General features: G+C 53.5%; 2 protein-coding genes across 2 annotated transcripts; both read left to right on the top strand.

The window, feature by feature from the left end:
* Positions 1 to 11,481: 11,481 nt before the first annotated feature.
* LOC134759783 (putative UPF0607 protein) lies at positions 11,482 to 12,530 on the top strand. Its single transcript, XM_063714273.1, has 2 exons — positions 11,482 to 11,872; positions 12,325 to 12,530. The coding sequence occupies exons 1-2, from the start codon at positions 11,714 to 11,716 to the stop codon at positions 12,412 to 12,414; spliced, it is 249 nt and encodes an 82-aa protein (XP_063570343.1). The 5' UTR covers positions 11,482 to 11,713; the 3' UTR covers positions 12,415 to 12,530.
* A 5,218-nt stretch (positions 12,531 to 17,748) lies between these two features.
* On the top strand, positions 17,749 to 20,926 carry LOC112134996 (uncharacterized). The gene is made up of 4 exons (XM_054519634.2): positions 17,749 to 17,974; positions 18,427 to 18,606; positions 18,810 to 18,892; positions 19,345 to 20,926. Exons 1-4 carry the CDS (start codon positions 17,749 to 17,751, stop codon positions 19,432 to 19,434), a joined length of 579 nt encoding a protein of 192 aa, XP_054375609.1. The 3' UTR covers positions 19,435 to 20,926.
* Positions 20,927 to 26,756: the final 5,830 nt, after the last annotated feature.

Below are 26,756 nucleotides of genomic sequence, written 5' to 3'. Positions count from 1 at the left end.
AGTAGCTGGGATTGCAGGCCCGCGCCACCATGACAGGATAATTTTTTTTTGTTGTTCCTTCAGTAGATACGGGGTTTCACCATGTTGGTCAGGCTGGTCTCAATCTCCTGATCTCGTGATCCACCCGCCTCGGCCTCCCAAAGTGCTGGGATTACAGGCTTGAGCCACCATACCCGGCTAAAGTTTACTTTTTAATTTAAAAAAAAAAAAAAAAAAACGAGAGATGGAGACCATCCTGGCCAACATGGTGAAACACCGTCTCTACTGAAAATACAAAACTTAGCTGGGCGTGGTGGCTCCCACCTGTAGTCCCAGGTACTCAGGAGGCTGAGGCAGGAGAATGGCTTGAACCTGGGAGGTGGACGTTGCAATGAGCCAAGATCGTGCCAGTGCACTCCAGCTTGGCCACAGAGCGAGACTCCGTCTCAAAAAAAAAAAAAAAAAGTAAGACATGGCAAACTGCAGTGCCACTCAGCCTGCCCCTGCTGTCTCCACACCTGCTGAGACTCCCTGCCCCCGGCCACCTACACTTCATAGATCCCAGCTCCTCCTCCTCCCTCTGACTTGGCCCACGTGGCTGCTGGGCCCCTCACCCTGCCTGTCCCTCCACCTTCTCCCACACCAAGAATTGAGTGAAATTTGATATCCATAATTCCAAACTCTTCCCTGGCTCTTCCCACTGACCTTGCCCCCATTTTGGGGGTTCCACCTAATGAGAAAGGAGGCTGCCCTCACTCGTTTGCAGCTTTAGCACCTCTGACCTCTCACCCCTGCCGCACACCTCCTAGCCCCACATCTTTCTCCTTCCAGCCTCCCTTCAGAAGGGAGCCTCCTACACCCGTATGTGTGCGTTGTCTCCTCCTCTTTCCTCCCTGACTCCTCTCCCAGCCCCTTCCCCCCGGATCGCTGCTATCACCCATCAGCAGATGAATTCCACAGCAGCCATTTCCACCATCACAGCAAAGGCATCTGACCACCTGACCTTGCAGCCTCCTTTAGGCCCTCAGCTCTTTGCTATGGACATGACTCCTGCTACTAATGCTGTGATTTTCAGATCTTCACCAAGCTCCAGAGTGAGCACTCTTAATTTCCCGAATTCAGTGCACAGCAGAGGCACCCTGGAAAGACGTCGGCCTACGTCTGCCCGGCTACATTCATATTCTCCAGCCCCCCCCCCCCCAGCCCACACTTGGGGCCCCCGATGGCCAGCAATGAAAAGCCTCTGTGCCCAGTGCCCTGTTTTTCCGAGCCTTCCCATCAGGGCTTCTCAAGGCACCTCCAGTTTAGGGAGCAGCGCCTCTGCAACATCCTCCTCCAGAACAGATGGTGTGATGGGGGACGGCACCACAACTGCTGCGACTGAACACAATTAGGGTCCCCATTCAGAAAGAGCACCTGAGACCCACTGGTACACACAGGTGGTACGATGGGCAACAAATAAGCAGCAAGTCTCCCTCTACATGTGGTCCCCATGAATGGACATTGCTCCTGGAGGAAAGGGCTCAGCCCCTCAAAGTTAAATTTAAGCTGCTCTCTCCTTATGGAAGCCAGAGGCCCAAAACCTCAAAGTATGTGTGTGTGTGTTGGAGGGTGTGAGGGTGATGAGCCCAATCAGAACCACAATGTATTTGAGACATTTCCCTCTGGACAGAAGCAGCAGCCAGCATGTGTCATCATCAGCTGTGCCCTCCCTGGCTTGACTGTTCATCTGGCTGACCCAAGCCCCCAGGCAGGTTTCTATTCTTTGAACTGGCAGGATGCCCGCTATTTACAGGTGCCCCCTTCCCCTTGTCCATTTACTTTGATGGGCCCTTCTCTCTCCTGATTGTGTGTCTTAAAAGCTTATTCTTGTTGCTCTGCCTCTGCTCATGTGTGTATGTATTTTATTATATCTTATATATTTTAATTTTTATTAAATATTATATATAAATTATATGTAACCTTAAAACTAGATGTAAAGAATGTATGCATATAGATATCTTGTAGCAATAAAACCTAAAGAAACTTGCAGATCAACAAATGTAGGGGCCTCATAAAATTCAAATGACCATTTTAATGTAATGGAACAAAGGCAGAACAGTCACTCCCCTCCGCCGTGAGAAAGTGGCGCTCCCTGCCCACGTGCAGACTCTCCTGAGATCCGCCTGTTGGCTGTGTGTTTTGCAGTAACTGGATGCTTCCACCCCTTGTCCCTATGTAAGTTATACAGAGGCGTCCTTTGTATATCCTGTAATGAAATCTTTTGGCCTTCACTTGGTGAGAACACGATATTTCATATTAACTCCCTGTGCATTCTTTTTTTTTTTTTTAATTTCCCTATAAAAAAGAAAACGTCACACCCTGGCATAAAAAAAATGTTAAATAGATTAAAAATGCAGGCCTTGAGAGGGTATGGAAGCTCTCTGTTAAGTCGATCATCCAAATGAACCAAAACATGTTGATCTTGATCGGTTACATCTCCAGCAATATGACACTGTAGGCATCTGGTCTCCTCCATTATCATTTTATTTACAAAATCAGGCTTCAGGCCAAAGCTGAGTGAGTGCTGCTGGGTGACTCAGCCCCTACAACCAGAAGCATGAACTTCAGCCCTGACCACAGCAGATGAAAGGCTGGTGCTCCCCTCACCTTGAGTGCTCATTTGATGATGAAAGGCTGGGCCTGGGCCCTACCCATCACAGTGCTGGTCCTAGTACCTGCCCACGCATGGCCTGAGCTTCTGTGATCAGGTAATATAAAGGTACTAGAGCTCAAGGATTGCATCTAACTCCTGGACCCTGGATCCCTGCCAGATGTCTATATGCTGGCCCAGAAGGCTGTGTGCCCTTGGGATGTAGAAAGTTCACATGATTTGGCTGGGCACAGTGGCTCACGCCTGTAATCCTAGCACTTTGGGAGGGCGAAGTGGGCAGATCACTAGAGGTCAGGAGTTCCCTAGTCCAGACACCCAAGAGTATGTCCTTCTCTTGGGCATAAGAAAATCTAGAGTTATATTTAGGGTTCCATAAATTGTGGTGAAGAGTGGACCAAGCTGGCATGCTCACAATGACCAAATTACATTGGTCATATTTTAATCCAATACATTGATCCACTATTAACTTGTAAATAATGTACTTGCTTTCTAGACACATTCTAGGAAGACAAGAGAAACTGACTTTTATCTATATGGTATAATCCACTGGCGAGTTTCTTTTAGGATAGACCAAAGCTGATCTAGAACATAATCGTTACATACTTGGACGAGACGAGAGAGAACCCACCAGACGAGAAAGAATATCTGGGCTGAAAGCCTCCATCAGAAGAACAATGTGGAATGGTGCTGTGCTGGCAACTGGTAGTCCCTGCCCTACATCTTTGCAGAGGACTGGAGCCCAGAGTGGGCCATGGTCAACTTATATGTTGAAGTGAAGACCTCCTTCTAGGTGTGCATGTGCTTATTACAGATATGCCGCCATGCTAAGTACCCCCGGACTACAGGAAAAAATAAGAATACATGCTGTATCCATGATCAGGAGGTACACAGGCCAGAGCACCAGCTGCGGAATCGCACAACCTGGGTTCAAAGCCTGGCTGGACCATGACCACCTGGATGACCTAAGGAAGGGTCTCAGGCAAATTTGTAAAAAGAAGTGGAGACCCTGCCTGCCAGGAAGGGATGTGGTAAGGGGCAGCATCCAGTCAGGTCAGGGCACCGCGTCCTTTCCATGGAAGCCTGCGCAGCGAGCCTGGTGGCCCTTGAGGCCACGGCAGCCATGGAGAAGGCGGGCCTGGCTCCAGGCGGCATAGAGGCACTGGAGAGGCCCCGGGGGAGCCTGGCGGGATCTGGCTGGTCCTGCGCTCTGCTTCCAGGTTCTGGCCCTGTAACCCGGGGGACAGGGCCGGCCAAGACAGGGCCACTAGGTGTCAGCCAGCACCTGGGCCAGATGCCAGGTGGGAAGGGCTCTGGCGGATCAGCCCCGCACCCTCCACAGCACCACAGGAGGTGGGGGGGGACATCCAGGGCCACACACCTGCCCCCAGGAGTGGGACGTCCCTGAGGCTAGAGAGTCCAGCTGGACCGGTGGAGGGGCCTTGCCTTTTGCCCTTTGACTCCTCTTGTAGGCACCCTCGCTGGGCTCCTGCTCACTTCTCCACACCCTGGTTCTGTCACCAGGCCCATAGTGATGTCATAAACTCCCAGGTGCCCAGTGCGCACCCGGCCACAGAGAAGTGGGTGACTTAGGAGTATCCTCTCCGCTTCTGACCCTTAGTTTCGTCTGTGCACAACTCGCTCAAAATGGGCAACTCACTAAACATATTTTGTTCCTGGTTCCGCCGCAGGTCCTGGCCACGCGATTGGCAACGTGCTCTTCTAAGCGTATTTTGTTCCTGGTTCCACCACAGGTCCCCGCCATGCCATCGGCAACCTGCTCGTCTTGTCCGTGAGGCCCTCCCAGCTGGCCGGGCTCACCCCGTGGCTCCTGCACCTGTGCCTCCTGCACCTGTGCCTGCCCCGGGAATCTTGGGCTGTTTCCGATTCCTCTTCAACCCTCGGCGACATCTTGGGCCTTCTTTTCCAGCCAGGTGGGATGTCGCCCCTAGGAGGCTGTGTTTTCTCCCTGGGAACACGGGCACCCCACTGAGGGTCCTGCCTCCTTTGGGCTGGAGCCCCCCCTCAAGGAAGAAACCCATGCTGTCTGCTTGCAACACCATGATGTTTGGACACCTCAGCCCCGTGAGGATCCCTCGTATGAGAGGCAAGTTTAACCTCCGGCTTCCTTCATTAGATGAGCGGGTGATCCCAGCCAGGCTCCCAAAGACGGAGGTGAGGGCAGAACAAGAGCCTGAAGAACAAATGGAGGTGGATCAGGTAGAGACCCAGGGGCAGGAGGACAAGAAAAGGGGCCCCTGTAGCAATGGGGAAGCAGCCTCCACCTCTAGGCCCCTGGAGACTCAGGGAAACCTCACTTCCTCCTGGTACAATCCCAGGCCCTTGGAGGGAAATGTCCACCTCAAGAGCTTGACAGAAAAGAACCAGACTGACAAGGCCCAGGTGCATGCAGTGAGTTTCTACTCCAAGGGACAAGGAGTCGCCAGTTCACACAGCCCTGCTGGAGGCATCCTTCCCTTTGGGAAGCCTGAGCCAGTTCCAACAGTGCTCCCTGCCCCAGTTCTGGGCTGCTCCCTGTGGCCAGAGAAGGCGGCCTTGAAGGTGCTGGGTAAAGACCACCTGCCCAGCTCTCCAGGCTTGCTGATGGTGGGGGAGGACATGCAGCCCAAGTATCCCGCAGCTCTTGCATCAAGGAGCTCTTCTCCACCCAGAGCTGCCGGCCACGGGTCCGGCGAAAGAAAGCTGTCAGGACCACTGCTGCCGCTGCCACCGACCCCTCCCCTGCAACTGAGGTGGGATAGAGACGAGTTTCCCTCATCCGCTAAGCTTCCCTGCCTATCTCCTGAGGCACTGTTGGAGCTGGGTCAGGCTTCTCAAGGGGAAGGACGCCTCCAGCAGGGCAACATGGATAAGAACATGGGGATGTCCAGGAGATGCAAACAGCTGCTTGGGAGGAGAAAGAAGACATGGCAGGGCAGGCGTGGTGGCTCACGCCTGTAATCCAGCACTTTGGGAGGCCCAGGCGGGCGGATCAGGAGGTCAAGAGATCGAGACCTGAGGAGCATCTCTGCCTGGTCCCTGCACCATCTGGGAAGTGAGGAGCGCCTCTGCCCAGCCACCCCACTGTCTGGGAAGGGAGGAGCGCCTCTGCCTGGCCACCGCCCCATCCGGGAGGTGAGGAGCACCTCTGCCCAGCACTCCCACCCCACCGCCTGAGAAGTGAGGAGCGCCTCTGCCTCGCTAGGCCTCGCCTGGGAAGTGAGGAACGTCTCTACCCGGCCGCCTCACAGTCTGGGAAGTGAAGAGCACCTCTGCCCAGCCACTGCACCGTCTGGGAAGTAAGGAGGCCCCAGCCCAGCAGCCGCAGCATCTGTGAGGTCAGGAGCGCCTCTGTCGGGCAGGCCCACCGTCTGGGAAGCGAGGAGCGCCTCTGCCCGGAACCCAACTGTCTGGTAAGTGAGAAGGGCCTCTGCCTGGCCACCCCACCATCTGGGAAACGAGGAATGCCTCTGCCCTGCCCGCGTATCATCTGGGAAGTGAGGAACACCTCTGCCTGGCAATCCCGCCACCTGGGAATTGAGGAGCGCCTCTGCCCAGTCCCACCGTCGTCTGGGAAGTGAGGAGCACCTCTGCCTTGCTCGCGCACCATCTGGGAAGTGAGGAGCGCCTCTGCCCTGCCCCCGCAAGGTCTGTGAAGTGAGGAGCGCCTCTGCCCAATCCCACCCTCTGCGAAGTGAGGAGCGCCTCTGCCCTGCCCCTGCACCGTCTGCGCAGCAAGGAGCGCCTTTGCCCAATCCGACCATCTGGGAAGTGAGGAGCGCCTCTGCCCTGCTCCCGCACAGTCTGGTAAGTGAGGAGCGTCTCTGCCCTGCCCCCCTACCGTCTGGGAAGTGAGGAGCGCCGCTGCCCCGCAATCCCACCATCTGGGAAGTGAGGAGCGCCTCTGTCCGGCAATCCCACCATATGGGAAGTGAGGAGCGCCTCTGCGCTGCCCCCGCACCGTCTGCGAAGTGAGGAGCGCCTCTGCCCTGCCACCGCCCCACTGGGAAGTGAGGAGCACCTCTGCCCAGCAGCCACTTTGTCTGGGAAGTGAGGAGCGCCTCTGCCCAGCAGCAGCCATGTCTGGGAGGTCAGAAGCGCCTGTGCCCGGCTGCCCCACCATCTGAGAAGTGAGGGGCGCCTCTGCCCGGTGGCTGTGCAACCCTCCAAGTGTGACGTGACAGCCTTGTGTGTGATCTTTCTGCCCTCCCCAAGTTTGCATTTTCGACATTAAAGTTTACATTTATTTATTTATTTATTCATTCATTCATTCATTCATTTATTTTTAGACGGAGTCTCGCTCTGTCGCCCAGGCTGGAGTGCAATGGCGTGATCTGGGCTCACTGCAACCTCCGCCCTCGGGGTTCAAGCGATTCTCCTGCCTCAGCCTCCTGAGTAGCTGGGATTGCAGGCCCGCGCCACCATGACAGGATAATTTTTTTTTGTTGTTCCTTCAGTAGATACGGGGTTTCACCATGTTGGTCAGGCTGGTCTCAATCTCCTGATCTCGTGATCCACCCGCCTCGGCCTCCCAAAGTGCTGGGATTACAGGCTTGAGCCACCATACCCGGCTAAAGTTTACTTTTTAATTTAAAAAAAAAAAAAAAAAAACGAGAGATGGAGACCATCCTGGCCAACATGGTGAAACACCGTCTCTACTGAAAATACAAAACTTAGCTGGGCGTGGTGGCTCCCACCTGTAGTCCCAGGTACTCAGGAGGCTGAGGCAGGAGAATGGCTTGAACCTGGGAGGTGGACGTTGCAATGAGCCAAGATCGTGCCAGTGCACTCCAGCTTGGCCACAGAGCGAGACTCCGTCTCAAAAAAAAAAAAAAAAAGTAAGACATGGCAAACTGCAGTGCCACTCAGCCTGCCCCTGCTGTCTCCACACCTGCTGAGACTCCCTGCCCCCGGCCACCTACACTTCATAGATCCCAGCTCCTCCTCCTCCCTCTGACTTGGCCCACGTGGCTGCTGGGCCCCTCACCCTGCCTGTCCCTCCACCTTCTCCCACACCAAGAATTGAGTGAAATTTGATATCCATAATTCCAAACTCTTCCCTGGCTCTTCCCACTGACCTTGCCCCCATTTTGGGGGTTCCACCTAATGAGAAAGGAGGCTGCCCTCACTCGTTTGCAGCTTTAGCACCTCTGACCTCTCACCCCTGCCGCACACCTCCTAGCCCCACATCTTTCTCCTTCCAGCCTCCCTTCAGAAGGGAGCCTCCTACACCCGTATGTGTGCGTTGTCTCCTCCTCTTTCCTCCCTGACTCCTCTCCCAGCCCCTTCCCCCCGGATCGCTGCTATCACCCATCAGCAGATGAATTCCACAGCAGCCATTTCCACCATCACAGCAAAGGCATCTGACCACCTGACCTTGCAGCCTCCTTTAGGCCCTCAGCTCTTTGCTATGGACATGACTCCTGCTACTAATGCTGTGATTTTCAGATCTTCACCAAGCTCCAGAGTGAGCACTCTTAATTTCCCGAATTCAGTGCACAGCAGAGGCACCCTGGAAAGACGTCGGCCTACATCTGCCCGGCTACATTCATATTCTCCAGCCCCCCCCCCCCCCAGCCCACACTTGGGGCCCCCGATGGCCAGCAATGAAAAGCCTCTGTGCCCAGTGCCCTGTTTTTCCGAGCCTTCCCATCAGGGCTTCTCAAGGCACCTCCAGTTTAGGGAGCAGCGCCTCTGCAACATCCTCCTCCAGAACAGATGGTGTGATGGGGGACGGCACCACAACTGCTGCGACTGAACACAATTAGGGTCCCCATTCAGAAAGAGCACCTGAGACCCACTGGTACACACAGGTGGTACGATGGGCAACAAATAAGCAGCAAGTCTCCCTCTACATGTGGTCCCCATGAATGGACATTGCTCCTGGAGGAAAGGGCTCAGCCCCTCAAAGTTAAATTTAAGCTGCTCTCTCCTTATGGAAGCCAGAGGCCCAAAACCTCAAAGTATGTGTGTGTGTGTTGGAGGGTGTGAGGGTGATGAGCCCAATCAGAACCACAATGTATTTGAGACATTTCCCTCTGGACAGAAGCAGCAGCCAGCATGTGTCATCATCAGCTGTGCCCTCCCTGGCTTGACTGTTCATCTGGCTGACCCAAGCCCCCAGGCAGGTTTCTATTCTTTGAACTGGCAGGATGCCCGCTATTTACAGGTGCCCCCTTCCCCTTGTCCATTTACTTTGATGGGCCCTTCTCTCTCCTGATTGTGTGTCTTAAAAGCTTATTCTTGTTGCTCTGCCTCTGCTCATGTGTGTATGTATTTTATTATATCTTATATATTTTAATTTTTATTAAATATTATATATAAATTATATGTAACCTTAAAACTAGATGTAAAGAATGTATGCATATAGATATCTTGTAGCAATAAAACCTAAAGAAACTTGCAGATCAACAAATGTAGGGGCCTCATAAAATTCAAATGACCATTTTAATGTAATGGAACAAAGGCAGAACAGTCACTCCCCTCCGCCGTGAGAAAGTGGCGCTCCCTGCCCACGTGCAGACTCTCCTGAGATCCGCCTGTTGGCTGTGTGTTTTGCAGTAACTGGATGCTTCCACCCCTTGTCCCTATGTAAGTTATACAGAGGCGTCCTTTGTATATCCTGTAATGAAATCTTTTGGCCTTCACTTGGTGAGAACACGATATTTCATATTAACTCCCTGTGCATTCTTTTTTTTTTTTTTAATTTCCCTATAAAAAAGAAAACGTCACACCCTGGCATAAAAAAAATGTTAAATAGATTAAAAATGCAGGCCTTGAGAGGGTATGGAAGCTCTCTGTTAAGTCGATCATCCAAATGAACCAAAACATGTTGATCTTGATCGGTTACATCTCCAGCAATATGACACTGTAGGCATCTGGTCTCCTCCATTATCATTTTATTTACAAAATCAGGCTTCAGGCCAAAGCTGAGTGAGTGCTGCTGGGTGACTCAGCCCCTACAACCAGAAGCATGAACTTCAGCCCTGACCACAGCAGATGAAAGGCTGGTGCTCCCCTCACCTTGAGTGCTCATTTGATGATGAAAGGCTGGGCCTGGGCCCTACCCATCACAGTGCTGGTCCTAGTACCTGCCCACGCATGGCCTGAGCTTCTGTGATCAGGTAATATAAAGGTACTAGAGCTCAAGGATTGCATCTAACTCCTGGACCCTGGATCCCTGCCAGATGTCTATATGCTGGCCCAGAAGGCTGTGTGCCCTTGGGATGTAGAAAGTTCACATGATTTGGCTGGGCACAGTGGCTCACGCCTGTAATCCTAGCACTTTGGGAGGGCGAAGTGGGCAGATCACTAGAGGTCAGGAGTTCCCTAGTCCAGACACCCAAGAGTATGTCCTTCTCTTGGGCATAAGAAAATCTAGAGTTATATTTAGGGTTCCATAAATTGTGGTGAAGAGTGGACCAAGCTGGCATGCTCACAATGACCAAATTACATTGGTCATATTTTAATCCAATACATTGATCCACTATTAACTTGTAAATAATGTACTTGCTTTCTAGACACATTCTAGGAAGACAAGAGAAACTGACTTTTATCTATATGGTATAATCCACTGGCGAGTTTCTTTTAGGATAGACCAAAGCTGATCTAGAACATAATCGTTACATACTTGGACGAGACGAGAGAGAACCCACCAGACGAGAAAGAATATCTGGGCTGAAAGCCTCCATCAGAAGAACAATGTGGAATGGTGCTGTGCTGGCAACTGGTAGTCCCTGCCCTACATCTTTGCAGAGGACTGGAGCCCAGAGTGGGCCATGGTCAACTTATATGTTGAAGTGAAGACCTCCTTCTAGGTGTGCATGTGCTTATTACAGATATGCCGCCATGCTAAGTACCCCCGGACTACAGGAAAAAATAAGAATACATGCTGTATCCATGATCAGGAGGTACACAGGCCAGAGCACCAGCTGCGGAATCGCACAACCTGGGTTCAAAGCCTGGCTGGACCATGACCACCTGGATGACCTAAGGAAGGGTCTCAGGCAAATTTGTAAAAAGAAGTGGAGACCCTGCCTGCCAGGAAGGGATGTGGTAAGGGGCAGCATCCAGTCAGGTCAGGGCACCGCGTCCTCTCCATGGAAGCCTGCGCAGCGAGCCTGGTGGCCCTTGAGGCCACGGCAGCCATGGAGAAGGCGGGCCTGGCTCCAGGCGGCATAGAGGCACTGGAGAGGCCCCGGGGGAGCCTGGCGGGATCTGGCTGGTCCTGCGCTCTGCTTCCAGGTTCTGGCCCTGTAACCCGGGGGACAGGGCCGGCCAAGACAGGGCCACTGGGTGTCAGCCAGCACCTGGGCCAGATGCCAGGTGGGAAGGGCTCTGGCGGATCAGCCCCGCACCCTCCACAGCACCACAGGAGGGGGGGGGGACATCCAGGGCCACACACCTGCCCCCAGGAGTGGGACGTCCCTGAGGCTAGAGAGTCCAGCTGGACCGGTGGAGGGGCCTTGCCTTTTGCCCTTTGACTCCTCTTGTAGGCACCCTCGCTGGGCTCCTGCTCACTCCTCCACACCCTGGTTCTGTCACCAGCCCCATAGTGATGTCATAAACTCCCAGGTGCCCAGTGCGCACCCGGCCACAGAGAAGTGGGTGACTTAGGAGTATCCTCTCCGCTTCTGACCCTTAGTTTCGTCTGTGCACAACTCGCTCAAAATGGGCAACTCACTAAGCATATTTTGTTCCTGGTTCCGCCGCAGGTCCTGGCCACGCGATTGGCAACGTGCTCTTCTAAGCGTATTTTGTTCCTGGTTCCACCACAGGTCCCCGCCATGCCATCGGCAACCTGCTCGTCTTGTCCGTGAGGCCCTCCCAGCTGGCCGGGCTCACCCCGTGGCTCCTGCACCTGTGCCTCCTGCACCTGTGCCTGCCCCGGGAATCTTGGGCTGTTTCCGATTCCTCTTCAACCCTCGGCGACATCTTGGGCCTTCTTTTCCAGCCAGGTGGGATGTCGCCCCTAGGAGGCTGTGTTTTCTCCCTGGGAACACGGGCACCCCACTGAGGGTCCTGCCTCCTTTGGGCTGGAGCCCCCCCTCAAGGAAGAAACCCGTGCTGTCTGCTTGCAACACCATGATGTTTGGACACCTCAGCCCCGTGAGGATCCCTCGTATGAGAGGCAAGTTTAACCTCCGGCTTCCTTCATTAGATGAGCGGGTGATCCCAGCCAGGCTCCCAAAGACGGAGGTGAGGGCAGAACAAGAGCCTGAAGAACAAATGGAGGTGGATCAGGTAGAGACCCAGGGGCAGGAGGACAAGAAAAGGGGCCCCTGTAGCAATGGGGAAGCAGCCTCCGCCTCTAGGCCCCTGGAGACTCAGGGAAACCTCACTTCCTCCTGGTACAATCCCAGGCCCTTGGAGGGAAATGTCCACCTCAAGAGCTTGACAGAAAAGAACCAGACTGACAAGGCCCAGGTGCATGCAGTGAGTTTCTACTCCAAGGGACAAGGAGTCGCCAGTTCACACAGCCCTGCTGGAGGCATCCTTCCCTTTGGGAAGCCTGAGCCAGTTCCAACAGTGCTCCCTGCCCCAGTTCTGGGCTGCTCCCTGTGGCCAGAGAAGGCGGCCTTGAAGGTGCTGGGTAAAGACCACCTGCCCAGCTCTCCAGGCTTGCTGATGGTGGGGGAGGACATGCAGCCCAAGTATCCCGCAGCTCTTGCATCAAGGAGCTCTTCTCCACCCAGAGCTGCCGGCCACGGGTCCGGCGAAAGAAAGCTGTCAGGACCACTGCTGCCGCTGCCACCGACCCCTCCCCTGCAACTGAGGTGGGATAGAGACGAGTTTCCCTCATCCGCTAAGCTTCCCTGCCTATCTCCTGAGGCACTGTTGGAGCTGGGTCAGGCTTCTCAAGGGGAAGGACGCCTCCAGCAGGGCAACATGGATAAGAACATGGGGATGTCCAGGAGATGCAAACAGCTGCTTGGGAGGAGAAAGAAGACATGGCAGGGCAGGCGTGGTGGCTCACGCCTGTAATCCAGCACTTTGGGAGGCCCAGGCGGGCGGATCAGGAGGTCAAGAGATCGAGACCTGAGGAGCATCTCTGCCTGGTCCCTGCACCATCTGGGAAGTGAGGAGCGCCTCTGCCCAGCCACCCCACTGTCTGGGAAGGGAGGAGCGCCTCTGCCTGGCCACCGCCCCATCCGGGAGGTGAGGAGCACCTCTGCCCAGCACTCCCACCCCACCGCCTGAGAAGTGAGGAGCGCCTCTGCCTCGCTAGGCCTCGCCTGGGAAGTGAGGAACGTCTCTACCCGGCCGCCTCACAGTCTGGGAAGTGAAGAGCACCTCTGCCCAGCCACTGCACCGTCTGGGAAGTAAGGAGGCCCCAGCCCAGCAGCCGCAGCATCTGTGAGGTCAGGAGCGCCTCTGTCGGGCAGGCCCACCGTCTGGGAAGCGAGGAGCGCCTCTGCCCGGAACCCAACTGTCTGGTAAGTGAGAAGGGCCTCTGCCTGGCCACCCCACCATCTGGGAAACGAGGAATGCCTCTGCCCTGCCCGCGTATCATCTGGGAAGTGAGGAACACCTCTGCCTGGCAATCCCACCATCTGGGAATTGAGGAGCGCCTCTGCCCAGTCCCACCGTCGTCTGGGAAGTGAGGAGCACCTCTGCCTTGCTCGCGCACCATCTGGGAAGTGAGGAGCGCCTCTGCCCTGCCCCCGCAAGGTCTGTGAAGTGAGGAGCGCCTCTGCCCAATCCCACCCTCTGCGAAGTGAGGAGCGCCTCTGCCCTGCCCCTGCACCGTCTGCGCAGCAAGGAGCGCCTTTGCCCAATCCGACCATCTGGGAAGTGAGGAGCGCCTCTGCCCTGCTCCCGCACAGTCTGGTAAGTGAGGAGCGTCTCTGCCCTGCCCCCCTACCGTCTGGGAAGTGAGGAGCGCCGCTGCCCCGCAATCCCACCATCTGGGAAGTGAGGAGCGCCTCTGTCCGGCAATCCCACCATATGGGAAGTGAGGAGCGCCTCTGCGCTGCCCCCGCACCGTCTGCGAAGTGAGGAGCGCCTCTGCCCTGCCACCGCCCCACTGGGAAGTGAGGAGCACCTCTGCCCAGCAGCCACTTTGTCTGGGAAGTGAGGAGCGCCTCTGCCCAGCAGCAGCCATGTCTGGGAGGTCAGAAGCGCCTGTGCCCGGCTGCCCCACCATCTGAGAAGTGAGGGGCGCCTCTGCCCGGCGGCTGTGCAACCCTCCAAGTGTGACGTGACAGCCTTGTGTGTGATCTTTCTGCCCTCCCCAAGTTTGCATTTTCGACATTAAAGTTTACATTTATTTATTTATTTATTCATTCATTCATTCATTCATTTATTTTTAGACGGAGTCTCGCTCTGTCGCCCAGGCTGGAGTGCAATGGCGTGATCTGGGCTCACTGCAACCTCCGCCCTCGGGGTTCAAGCGATTCTCCTGCCTCAGCCTCCTGAGTAGCTGGGATTGCAGGCCCGCGCCACCATGACAGGATAATTTTTTTTTGTTGTTCCTTCAGTAGATACGGGGTTTCACCATGTTGGTCAGGCTGGTCTCAATCTCCTGATCTCGTGATCCACCCGCCTCGGCCTCCCAAAGTGCTGGGATTACAGGCTTGAGCCACCATACCCGGCTAAAGTTTACTTTTTAATTTAAAAAAAAAAAAAAAAAAAAACGAGAGTTAGAGACCATCCTGGCCAACATGGTGAAACACCGTCTCTACTGAAAATACAAAACTTAGCTGGGCGTGGTGGCTCCCACCTGTAGTCCCAGGTACTCAGGAGGCTGAGGCAGGATAATGGCTTGAACCTGGGAGGTGGACGTTGCAATGAGCCAAGATCGTGCCAGTGCACTCCAGCTTGGCCACAGAGCGAGACTCCGTCTCAAAAAAAAAAAAAAAGTAAGACATGGCAAACTGCAGTGCCACTCAGCCTGCCCCTGCTGTCTCCACACCTGCTGAGACTCCCTGCCCCCGGCCACCTACACTTCATAGATCCCAGCTCCTCCTCCTCCCTCTGACTTGGCCCACGTGGCTGCTGGGCCCCTCACCCTGCCTGTCCCTCCACCTTCTCCCACACCAAGAATTGAGTGAAATTTGATATCCATAATTCCAAACTCTTCCCTGGCTCTTCCCACTGACCTTGCCCCCATTTTGGGGGTTCCACCTAATGAGAAAGGAGGCTGCCCTCACTCGTTTGCAGCTTTAGCACCTCTGACCTCTCACCCCTGCCGCACACCTCCTGGCCCCACATCTTTCTCCTTCCAGCCTCCCTTCAGAAGGGAGCCTCCTACACCCGTATGTGTGCGTTGTTTCCTCCTCTTTCCTCCCTGACTCCTCTCCCAGCCCCTTCCCCCCGGATCGCTGCTATCACCCATCAGCAGATGAATTCCACAGCAGCCATTTCCACCATCACAGCAAGGGCATCTGACCACCTGACCTTGCAGCCTCCTTTAGGCCCTCAGCTCTTTGCTATGGACATGACTCCTGCTACTAATGCTGTGATTTTCAGATCTTCACCAAGCTCCAGAGTGAGCACTCTTAATTTCCCAAATTCAGTGCACAGTAGAGGCACCCTGGAAAGACGTCGGCCTACATCTGCCCGGCTACATTCATATTGTCCAGCCCCGCCCCTCAGCCCACACTTGGGGCCCCCTGATGGGCAGCAATGAAAAGCCTCTGTGCCCAGTGCCCTGTTTTTCCGAGCCTTCCCATCAGGGCTTCTCAAGGCACCTCCAGTTTAGGGAGCAGCGCCTCTGCAACATCCTCCTCCAGAACAGATGGTGCGATGGGGGACGGCACCACAACTGCTGCGACTGAACACAATTAGGGTCCCCATTCAGAAAGAGCACCTGAGTCCCACTGGTACACACAGGTGGTACGATGGGCAACAAATAAGCAGCAAGTCTCCCTCTACATGTGGTCCCCATGAATGGACATTGCTCCTGGAGGAAAGGGCTCAGCCCCTCAAAGTTAAATTTAAGCTGCTCTCTCCTTATGGAAGCCAGAGGCCCAAAACCTCAAAGTATGTGTGTGTGTGTTGGAGGGTGTGAGGGTGATGAGCCCAATCAGAACCACAATGTATTTGAGACATTTCCCTCTGGACAGAAGCAGCAGCCAGCATGTGTCATCATCAGCTGTGCCCTCCCTGGCTTGACTGTTCATCTGGCTGACCCAAGCCCCCAGGCAGGTTTCTATTCTTTGAACTGGCAGGATGCCCGCTATTTACAGGTGCCCCCTTCCCCTTGTCCATTTACTTTGATGGGCCCTTCTCTCTCCTGATTGTGTGTCTTAAAAGCTTATTCTTGTTGCTCTGCCTCTGCTCATGTGTGTATGTATTTTATTATATCTTATATATTTTAATTTTTATTAAATATTATATATAAATTATATGTAACCTTAAAACTAGATGTAAAGAATGTATGCATATAGATATCTTGTAGCAATAAAACCTAAAGAAACTTGCAGATCAACAAATGTAGGGGCCTCATAAAATTCAAATGACCATTTTAATGTAATGGAACAAAGGCAGAACAGTCACTCCCCTCCGCCGTGAGAAAGTGGCGCTCCCTGCCCACGTGCAGACTCTCCTGAGATCCGCCTGTTGGCTGTGTGTTTTGCAGTAACTGGATGCTTCCACCCCTTGTCCCTATGTAAGTTATACAGAGGCGTCCTTTGTATATCCTGTAATGAAATCTTTTGGCCTTCACTTGGTGAGAACACGATATTTCATATTAACTCCCTGTGCATTCTTTTTTTTTTTTTAATTTCCCTATAAAAAAGAAAACGTCACACCCTGGCATAAAAAAAATGTTAAATAGATTAAAAATGCAGGCCTTGAGAGGGTATGGAAGCTCTCTGTTAAGTCGATCATCCAAATGAACCAAAACATGTTGATCTTGATCGGTTACATCTCCAGCAATATGACACTGTAGGCATCTGGTCTCCTCCATTATCATTTTATTTACAAAATCAGGCTTCAGGCCAAAGCTGAGTGAGTGCTGCTGGGTGACTCAGCCCCTACAACCAGAAGCATGAACTTCAGCCCTGACCACAGCAGATGAAAGGCTGGTGCTCCCCTCACCTTGAGTGCTCATTTGATGGAGAAAGGCTGGGCCTGGGCCCTACCCATCACAGTGCTGGTCCTAGTACCTGCCCACACATGGCCTGAGCTTCTGTGATCAGGTAATATAAAGGTACTAGAGCTCAAGGATTGCATCTAACTCCTGGACCCTGGATCCCTGCCAGATGTCTATATGCTGGCCCAGAAGGCTGTGTGCCCTTGGGATGTAGAAAGTTCACATGATTTGGCTGGGCACAGTGGCTCACGCCTGTAATCCTAGCACTTTGGGAGGGCGAAGTGGGCAGATCACTAGAGGTCAGGAGTTCCCTAGTCCAGACACCCAAGAGTATGTCCTTCTCTTGGGCATAAGAAAATCTAGAGTTATATTTAGGGTTCCATAAATTGTGGTGAAGAGTGGACCAAGCTGGCATGCTCACAATGACCAAATTACATTGGTCATATTTTAATCCAATACATTGATCCACTATTAACTTGTAAATAATGTACTTGCTTTCTAGACACATTCTAGGAAGACAAGAGAAACTGACTTTTATCTATATGGTATAATCCACTGGCGAGTTTCTTTTAGGATAGACCAAAGCTGATCTAGAACATAATCGTTACATACTTGGACGAGACGAGAGAGAACCCACCAGACGAGAAAGAATATCTGGGCTGAAAGCCTCCATCAGAAGAACAATGTGGAATGGTGCTGTGCTGGCAACTGGTAGTCCCTGCCCTACATCTTTGCAGAGGACTGGAGCCCAGAGTGGGCCATGGTCAACTTATATGTTGAAGTGAAGACCTCCTTCTAGGTGTGCATGTGCTTATTACAGATATGCCGCCATGCTAAGTACCCCCGGACTACAGGAAAAAATAAGAATACATGCTGTATCCATGATCAGGAGGTACACAGGCCAGAGCACCAGCTGCGGAATCGCACAACCTGGGTTCAAAGCCTGGCTGGACCATGACCACCTGGATGACCTAAGGAAGGGTCTCAGGCAAATTTGTAAAAAGAAGTGGAGACCCTGCCTGCCAGGAAGGGATGTGGTAAGGGGCAGCATCCAGTCAGGTCAGGGCACCGCGTCCTCTCCATGGAAGCCTGCGCAGCGAGCCTGGTGGCCCTTGAGGCCACGGCAGCCATGGAGAAGGCGGGCCTGGCTCCAGGCGGCATAGAGGCACTGGAGAGGCCCCGGGGGAGCCTGGCGGGATCTGGCTGGTCCTGCGCTCTGCTTCCAGGTTCTGGCCCTGTAACCCGGGGGACAGGGCCGGCCAAGACAGGGCCACTGGGTGTCAGCCAGCACCTGGGCCAGATGCCAGGTGGGAAGGGCTCTGGCGGATCAGCCCCGCACCCTCCACAGCACCACAGGAGGGGGGGGGGACATCCAGGGCCACACACCTGCCCCCAGGAGTGGGACGTCCCTGAGGCTAGAGAGTCCAGCTGGACCGGTGGAGGGGCCTTGCCTTTTGCCCTTTGACTCCTCTTGTAGGCACCCTCGCTGGGCTCCTGCTCACTCCTCCACACCCTGGTTCTGTCACCAGCCCCATAGTGATGTCATAAACTCCCAGGTGCCCAGTGCGCACCCGGCCACAGAGAAGTGGGTGACTTAGGAGTATCCTCTCCGCTTCTGACCCTTAGTTTCGTCTGTGCACAACTCGCTCAAAATGGGCAACTCACTAAGCATATTTTGTTCCTGGTTCCGCCGCAGGTCCTGGCCACGCGATTGGCAACGTGCTCTTCTAAGCGTATTTTGTTCCTGGTTCCACCACAGGTCCCCGCCATGCCATCGGCAACCTGCTCGTCTTGTCCGTGAGGCCCTCCCAGCTGGCCGGGCTCACCCCGTGGCTCCTGCACCTGTGCCTCCTGCACCTGTGCCTGCCCCGGGAATCTTGGGCTGTTTCCGATTCCTCTTCAACCCTCGGCGACATCTTGGGCCTTCTTTTCCAGCCAGGTGGGATGTCGCCCCTAGGAGGCTGTGTTTTCTCCCTGGGAACACGGGCACCCCACTGAGGGTCCTGCCTCCTTTGGGCTGGAGCCCCCCCTCAAGGAAGAAACCCGTGCTGTCTGCTTGCAACACCATGATGTTTGGACACCTCAGCCCCGTGAGGATCCCTCGTATGAGAGGCAAGTTTAACCTCCGGCTTCCTTCATTAGATGAGCGGGTGATCCCAGCCAGGCTCCCAAAGACGGAGGTGAGGGCAGAACAAGAGCCTGAAGAACAAATGGAGGTGGATCAGGTAGAGACCCAGGGGCAGGAGGACAAGAAAAGGGGCCCCTGTAGCAATGGGGAAGCAGCCTCCGCCTCTAGGCCCCTGGAGACTCAGGGAAACCTCACTTCCTCCTGGTACAATCCCAGGCCCTTGGAGGGAAATGTCCACCTCAAGAGCTTGACAGAAAAGAACCAGACTGACAAGGCCCAGGTGCATGCAGTGAGTTTCTACTCCAAGGGACAAGGAGTCGCCAGTTCACACAGCCCTGCTGGAGGCATCCTTCCCTTTGGGAAGCCTGAGCCAGTTCCAACAGTGCTCCCTGCCCCAGTTCTGGGCTGCTCCCTGTGGCCAGAGAAGGCGGCCTTGAAGGTGCTGGGTAAAGACCACCTGCCCAGCTCTCCAGGCTTGCTGATGGTGGGGGAGGACATGCAGCCCAAGTATCCCGCAGCTCTTGCATCAAGGAGCTCTTCTCCACCCAGAGCTGCCGGCCACGGGTCCGGCGAAAGAAAGCTGTCAGGACCACTGCTGCCGCTGCCACCGACCCCTCCCCTGCAACTGAGGTGGGATAGAGACGAGTTTCCCTCATCCGCTAAGCTTCCCTGCCTATCTCCTGAGGCACTGTTGGAGCTGGGTCAGGCTTCTCAAGGGGAAGGACGCCTCCAGCAGGGCAACATGGATAAGAACATGGGGATGTCCAGGAGATGCAAACAGCTGCTTGGGAGGAGAAAGAAGACATGGCAGGGCAGGCGTGGTGGCTCACGCCTGTAATCCAGCACTTTGGGAGGCCCAGGCGGGCGGATCAGGAGGTCAAGAGATCGAGACCTGAGGAGCATCTCTGCCTGGTCCCTGCACCATCTGGGAAGTGAGGAGCGCCTCTGCCCAGCCACCCCACTGTCTGGGAAGGGAGGAGCGCCTCTGCCTGGCCACCGCCCCATCCGGGAGGTGAGGAGCACCTCTGCCCAGCACTCCCACCCCACCGCCTGAGAAGTGAGGAGCGCCTCTGCCTCGCTAGGCCTCGCCTGGGAAGTGAGGAACGTCTCTACCCGGCCGCCTCACAGTCTGGGAAGTGAAGAGCACCTCTGCCCAGCCACTGCACCGTCTGGGAAGTAAGGAGGCCCCAGCCCAGCAGCCGCAGCATCTGTGAGGTCAGGAGCGCCTCTGTCGGGCAGGCCCACCGTCTGGGAAGCGAGGAGCGCCTCTGCCCGGAACCCAACTGTCTGGTAAGTGAGAAGGGCCTCTGCCTGGCCACCCCACCATCTGGGAAACGAGGAATGCCTCTGCCCTGCCCGCGTATCATCTGGGAAGTGAGGAACACCTCTGCCTGGCAATCCCGCCATCTGGGAATTGAGGAGCGCCTCTGCCCAGTCCCACCGTCGTCTGGGAAGTGAGGAGCACCTCTGCCTTGCTCGCGCACCATCTGGGAAGTGAGGAGCGCCTCTGCCCTGCCCCCGCAAGGTCTGTGAAGTGAGGAGCGCCTCTGCCCAATCCCACCCTCTGCGAAGTGAGGAGCGCCTCTGCCCTGCCCCTGCACCGTCTGCGCAGCAAGGAGCGCCTTTGCCCAATCCGACCATCTGGGAAGTGAGGAGCGCCTCTGCCCTGCTCCCGCACAGTCTGGTAAGTGAGGAGCGTCTCTGCCCTGCCCCCCTACCGTCTGGGAAGTGAGGAGCGCCGCTGCCCCGCAATCCCACCATCTGGGAAGTGAGGAGCGCCTCTGTCCGGCAATCCCACCATATGGGAAGTGAGGAGCGCCTCTGCGCTGCCCCCGCACCGTCTGCGAAGTGAGGAGCGCCTCTGCCCTGCCACCGCCCCACTGGGAAGTGAGGAGCACCTCTGCCCAGCAGCCACTTTGTCTGGGAAGTGAGGAGCGCCTCTGCCCAGCAGCAGCCATGTCTGGGAGGTCAGAAGCGCCTGTGCCCGGCTGCCCCACCATCTGAGAAGTGAGGGGCGCCTCTGCCCGGCGGCTGTGCAACCCTCCAAGTGTGACGTGACAGCCTTGTGTGTGATCTTTCTGCCCTCCCCAAGTTTGCATTTTCGACATTAAAGTTTACATTTATTTATTTATTTATTCATTCATTCATTCATTCATTTATTTTTAGACGGAGTCTCGCTCTGTCGCCCAGGCTGGAGTGCAATGGCGTGATCTGGGCTCACTGCAACCTCCGCCCTCGGGGTTCAAGCGATTCTCCTGCCTCAGCCTCCTGAGTAGCTGGGATTGCAGGCCCGCGCCACCATGACAGGATAATTTTTTTTGTTGTTCCTTCAGTAGATACGGGGTTTCACCATGTTGGTCAGGCTGGTCTCAATCTCCTGATCTCGTGATCCACCCGCCTCGGCCTCCCAAAGTGCTGGGATTACAGGCTTGAGCCACCATACCCGGCTAAAGTTTACTTTTTAATTTAAAAAAAAAAAAAAAAAAAAAAACGAGAGATGGAGACCATCCTGGCCAACATGGTGAAACACCGTCTCTACTGAAAATACAAAACTTAGCTGGGCGTGGTGGCTCCCACCTGTAGTCCCAGGTACTCAGGAGGCTGAGGCAGGAGAATGGCTTGAACCTGGGAGGTGGACGTTGCAATGAGCCAAGATCGTGCCAGTGCACTCCAGCTTGGCCACAGAGCGAGACTCCGTCTCAAAAAAAAAAAAAAAGTAAGACATGGCAAACTGCAGTGCCACTCAGCCTGCCCCTGCTGTCTCCACACCTGCTGAGACTCCCTGCCCCCGGCCACCTACACTTCATAGATCCCAGCTCCTCCTCCTCCCTCTGACTTGGCCCACGTGGCTGCTGGGCCCCTCACCCTGCCTGTCCCTCCACCTTCTCCCACACCAAGAATTGAGTGAAATTTGATATCCATAATTCCAAACTCTTCCCTGGCTCTTCCCACTGACCTTGCCCCCATTTTGGGGGTTCCACCTAATGAGAAAGGAGGCTGCCCTCACTCGTTTGCAGCTTTAGCACCTCTGACCTCTCACCCCTGCCGCGCACCTCCTAGCCCCACATCTTTCTCCTTCCAGCCTCCCTTCAGAAGGGAGCCTCCTACACCCGTATGTGTGCGTTGTCTCCTCCTCTTTCCTCCCTGACTCCTCTCCCAGCCCCTTCCCCCCGGATCGCTGCTATCACCCATCAGCAGATGAATTCCACAGCAGCCATTTCCACCATCACAGCAAGGGCATCTGACCACCTGACCTTGCAGCCTCCTTTAGGCCCTCAGCTCTTTGCTATAGACATGACTCCTGCTACTAATGCTGTGATTTTCAGATCTTCACCAAGCTCCAGAGTGAGCACTCTTAATTTCCCAAATTCAGTGCACAGTAGAGGCACCCTGGAAAGACGTCGGCCTACATCTGCCCGGCTACATTCATATTGTCCAGCCCCGCCCCTCAGCCCACACTTGGGGCCCCCTGATGGGCAGCAATGAAAAGCCTCTGTGCCCAGTGCCCTGTTTTTCCGAGCCTTCCCATCAGGGCTTCTCAAGGCACCTCCAGTTTAGGGAGCAGCGCCTCTGCAACATCCTCCTCCAGAACAGATGGTGCGATGGGGGACGGCACCACAACTGCTGCGACTGAACACAGTTAGGGTCCCCATTCAGAAAGAGCACCTGAGACCCACTGGTACACACAGGTGGTACGATGGGCAACAAATAAGCAGCAAGTCTCCCTCTACATGTGGTCCCCATGAATGGACATTGCTCCTGGAGGAAAGGGCTCAGCCCCTCAAAGTTAAATTTAAGCTGCTCTCTCCTTATGGAAGCCAGAGGCCCAAAACCTCAAAGTATGTGTGTGTGTGTTGGAGGGTGTGAGGGTGATGAGCCCAATCAGAACCACAATGTATTTGAGACATTTCCCTCTGGACAGAAGCAGCAGCCAGCATGTGTCATCATCAGCTGTGCCCTCCCTGGCTTGACTGTTCATCTGGCTGACCCAAGCCCCCAGGCAGGTTTCTATTCTTTGAACTGGCAGGATGCCCGCTATTTACAGGTGCCCCCTTCCCCTTGTCCATTTACTTTGATGGGCCCTTCTCTCTCCTGATTGTGTGTCTTAAAAGCTTATTCTTGTTGCTCTGCCTCTGCTCATGTGTGTATATATTTTATGATATCTTATATATTTTAATTTTTATTAAATATTATTTATAAATTATATGTAACCTTAAAACTAGATGTAAAGAATGTATGCATATAGATATCTTGTAGCAATAAAACCTAAAGAAACTTGCAGATCAACAAATGTAAGGGCCTCATAAAATTCAAATGACCATTTTAATGTAATGGAACAAAGGCAGAACAGTCACTCCCCTCCGCCGTGAGAAAGTGGCGCTCCCTGCCCACGTGGAGACTCTCCTGAGATCTGCCTTTTCGCGGTGTGCTTTGCAGTAACTGGATGCTTCCACCCCTTGTCCCTATGTAAGTTACACAGAGGCTTCCTTTGTACATCCTGTAATGAAGTCTTTTGGCCTTCACTTGGTGAGAACACAATATTCCATATTAACTGCCCGTGCATTGTTTTTTTAAAAAAATATTTCTCTATAACAAAGAAAATGCCATTCCCTGGCACCAAAAAAAATGTTAAATAGATAAAAATACAGGCCTTGAGAGGATATGGAAGCTCTCTGTTACATCAATCATCCAAATGAGCCAAAATATGTTGATCTTGATCGGTTATTCCACATCTCCAGCAACATGACCCTGTAGGCACCTCATCTCCTCCATTAACATTTTATTTACAAAATCAGGCTTCAGGTCAAAGCTGGCTATGATTTTCTGACCCGTGTTCTAGTACAAGAGACATTGAACAACTAATTACAGAAATAACAACCAGTAAGTGCTATCAAGTAAAAGTTCCCAATGCTTAAAACTCTCTAAGAATAGAGATTTAACCTATGCAGGGAGATCAGATTGCCCTGAGGGAGTGAGTCTTAGATTTAATGTAGTTAATTAGTCAGGCGAGGGCAAGACTACTCCAGATGGAGGAAACCACCTGGGGAAATGGTTGGGGCAGAAGACAGCCTGGCAAACCCAGCTTGAAAGAGGCTTATGGAGCGGGAGCAGGAAGAATGAGGGCCAGTGCCTGTGAGCTCAGGCTGAAAACAGCAGGGAGGCTAGGTGAAGTCCTGTGGGTCTTGTGAGGGGATTAGGTCTCTATTAAGTACAGAGACTGCGGCACAAGAAGTAACATGCTCAAGGCTGCACAGCCTGCACAAGGGAGCTGGAAGCCTCCTCTCTTCACCTCCAGACCCAACTTCCATATTCTCTTTGTGTTCATTTTGGTTCTAGGCTTGCCCAGTGTCTTTACAAGTTTCCCTCCCTGCAATTCCAAAATCTTTCAACAAAACGAAAAGGAAAGGGAATTTTGTCTGCACCTAGGCTATCCTATAGTGGAGGATCTAGAGGACTGGGGAGAGCTGTGTTCCCGCTTCTCCTTTCCTCCCTAATGCTCCCTTATATGGAGTCTTAGCAAAGCTTCCTCTGTCGTCGATGTCAAAGGAGATTTCAGAATATTGCCTGGGCTCCTCCTCCTGTGTTGCCATGCCCTCTGAGTCTTGCCCTGCCTGCCTCTGCACTCTGTCCTCATTGCCTCACTTCCATGCTCCTCTTGGGGACACTTGCACAGCTTGCTGCCCCGTGAATGCTCGGGACATTTTCACGGGACATTTTCCCGTGAATGCTGGAACCCTTTTCAGTTCCAGGTTGTTCCTCTGCTGGAAGAGCACGTGCCTCGCCCAGCCTCTTTGTCTGGACACCTTCTTTTCTTTAAGAATCCACACAGGAATGGCTCCGGATGCTTCCAGGTCTGCAGAAAGCCATCCCCAGCCCCTTCCTCACCCAGCCTGAGTGCTGTGCTCCCCTGCAGTGCCCACACAGTTCTCGGTGTGAATGGCTGACATCCCGTTCACATCAGCCTCCCACACTGCACCCTGAGCTTGTGAGCTCTGTGACAGCAAAGGGCTTATGTGAAGGGCGTTTGGCACTTTCCACATGGAGGTGGACCCATTTAACTTGTTAATTCCATTTGCTCCCATCTCTTAGGTACCTGCATATTTCTGTCCTTCAGATTTCCTAGCACTGGGCCTTGTAACAGCATTTCTTAAAATGGGGTCCCCAGTCCAACAGCATCAGCATCACACGGGAATTTGCTAGAAATGCAACTTCTGGAACCCTCCTTGGACCTCTGGGATCTAAAACTCTGTAGGTAGGTGCAGCATTCTGGGCTTTCATAACCCCTCCAGCTGACACTGAGGCGGGCTAACGTTTGAGAACCATGGCCTCCCAGGAAGTCATTGCTCATGAAATAGTTGAGTTCCCTGAGGATAGTAACTGGTTATTTTCAATCTGGAAAAGAAAAATAGTAACTGAGGAAATGACAAAGAAAACTTTTACTTTAGAAGAAGAATTTTCTGACTTGATATTTCAAATATGTGACTTCCAAAGAAAGCATAGCTTTGTACGTTTAAAAACAAGGTTGATTCTGTCTGGCTCAGTCTACTCCAAATGTGGTTTTGCTGAAGGGCCAGTGTTTGGAAGAGATAGCCTTACCAGGTGCCCTCCACTGCTCAGATTCTCTGCTTCTAGGATATTCTATGTACTATGAAATAAATATAAGTGAGAGAGCAAGGCATGATTGCTAGGGGAGTAAAAAGATGGTTTCTGCTTTGCAGGATGAAAGTATTCATGGATGGATAGTGGTGTCGGTTGCATAAAAATGTGAACGTATTTAATGCCACCAATCTGTGCAGTTCAAGATGGTTAAAATTATCAATTTTATGTTATTTATGTTTTACCACATTTTGAAAATAAGAATAAAAAGATAAAGCTGGAACCTAAAAATGTCCAGGTAACAATAAAGCTGGCAGAGTAACGTATAGGACTACCTATTGTTACTATTGTATTTAGAGCAGCCCAGCAAAGCAGAACCCCCAGAGAAACAGGGGATAAGAAAAGTGAAAGATGGTTATTTCCAAAATAACCACCTATAAGGTGGTCTTCCTAGTGGAAGTGATTGTTCCTTGGCTTTTTTTGTTTGTTTGTTTGCAGGGTTTTTGTTCAGTTTGAATTCATATGTGGGAGGATGTCATAGACTTTGCAGGCCTTTGGATTCTTGAGAACTTAATCAGGCCAAGCTGTTCATGAGTAGTAGGGTGCTCAAATTCATCCTTCCAACAAGGGACTGTTGGGTACCAGTATGGTGCCAGCCCCGTGCTGGCAACAGGGATGAAATGCCTAGTGAGGAACACATCCTGGCTCATCTACCAGGCCATGGGCTCAGCTCCACAGCTGCCTGAGAAATTTGCTTTCAGGGGCAATTTGTAGAGATTGTAGCTGAGGTTTGGGTGGCAACCTGAGATGCAGTCAGACTTTATCATCACAACCAAAAGTTACATGATGATGAGAGGCTCCAAACAACACCTGGAGCCCGTGACCCAGCAACTTCCAGATGTTGAGTTGGGACAGGGGATGGGCTTGTCTGCTCCAAATGAATGCCCTGGCCAGAAAAAGTAAACCAGGGAGGCACTCTTGAAAGAGGGTGTTAAGGAGCAGTGAGCCCCCTTCCACCTCCACCAGGAAACGTCCCCAGGACAGACAGCTGCTGACCTCTTTCTGGAAGCTCTGGGCCTCAGAAGGTTGCTGGTTCCTGCCTACTTGCTCCCAAGGCATATTCTTGATCAGAAAGGAAGGAAGAAGTGCATGGGCATGGGGAGGAGGGGCAGGGAGGAAGTCACAGGAATGCCCACAGCAGAGGTCTGCGGGGACGCTGGGTTATCCCTGGTGGCAACACTCTTGGGGCGGGCACTGGGTGAGGATGGCCTCACAAGCACCCTATGCTGTGACTCCAGCCCCCAGGATCCTCCTCAGGGTACAGAGAAGGAGCTCAGGAGAGCTCTGGGTGGGGCTGATACTGT

Source organism: Pongo abelii, chromosome 13 (genome assembly GCF_028885655.2).
Source record: "Pongo abelii isolate AG06213 chromosome 13, NHGRI_mPonAbe1-v2.0_pri, whole genome shotgun sequence".
Lineage (NCBI taxonomy): Eukaryota > Metazoa > Chordata > Mammalia > Primates > Hominidae > Pongo > Pongo abelii.
Note: the sequence above shows the minus strand (reverse complement) of the source record. Positions and strands in the feature narration are given on the sequence as shown.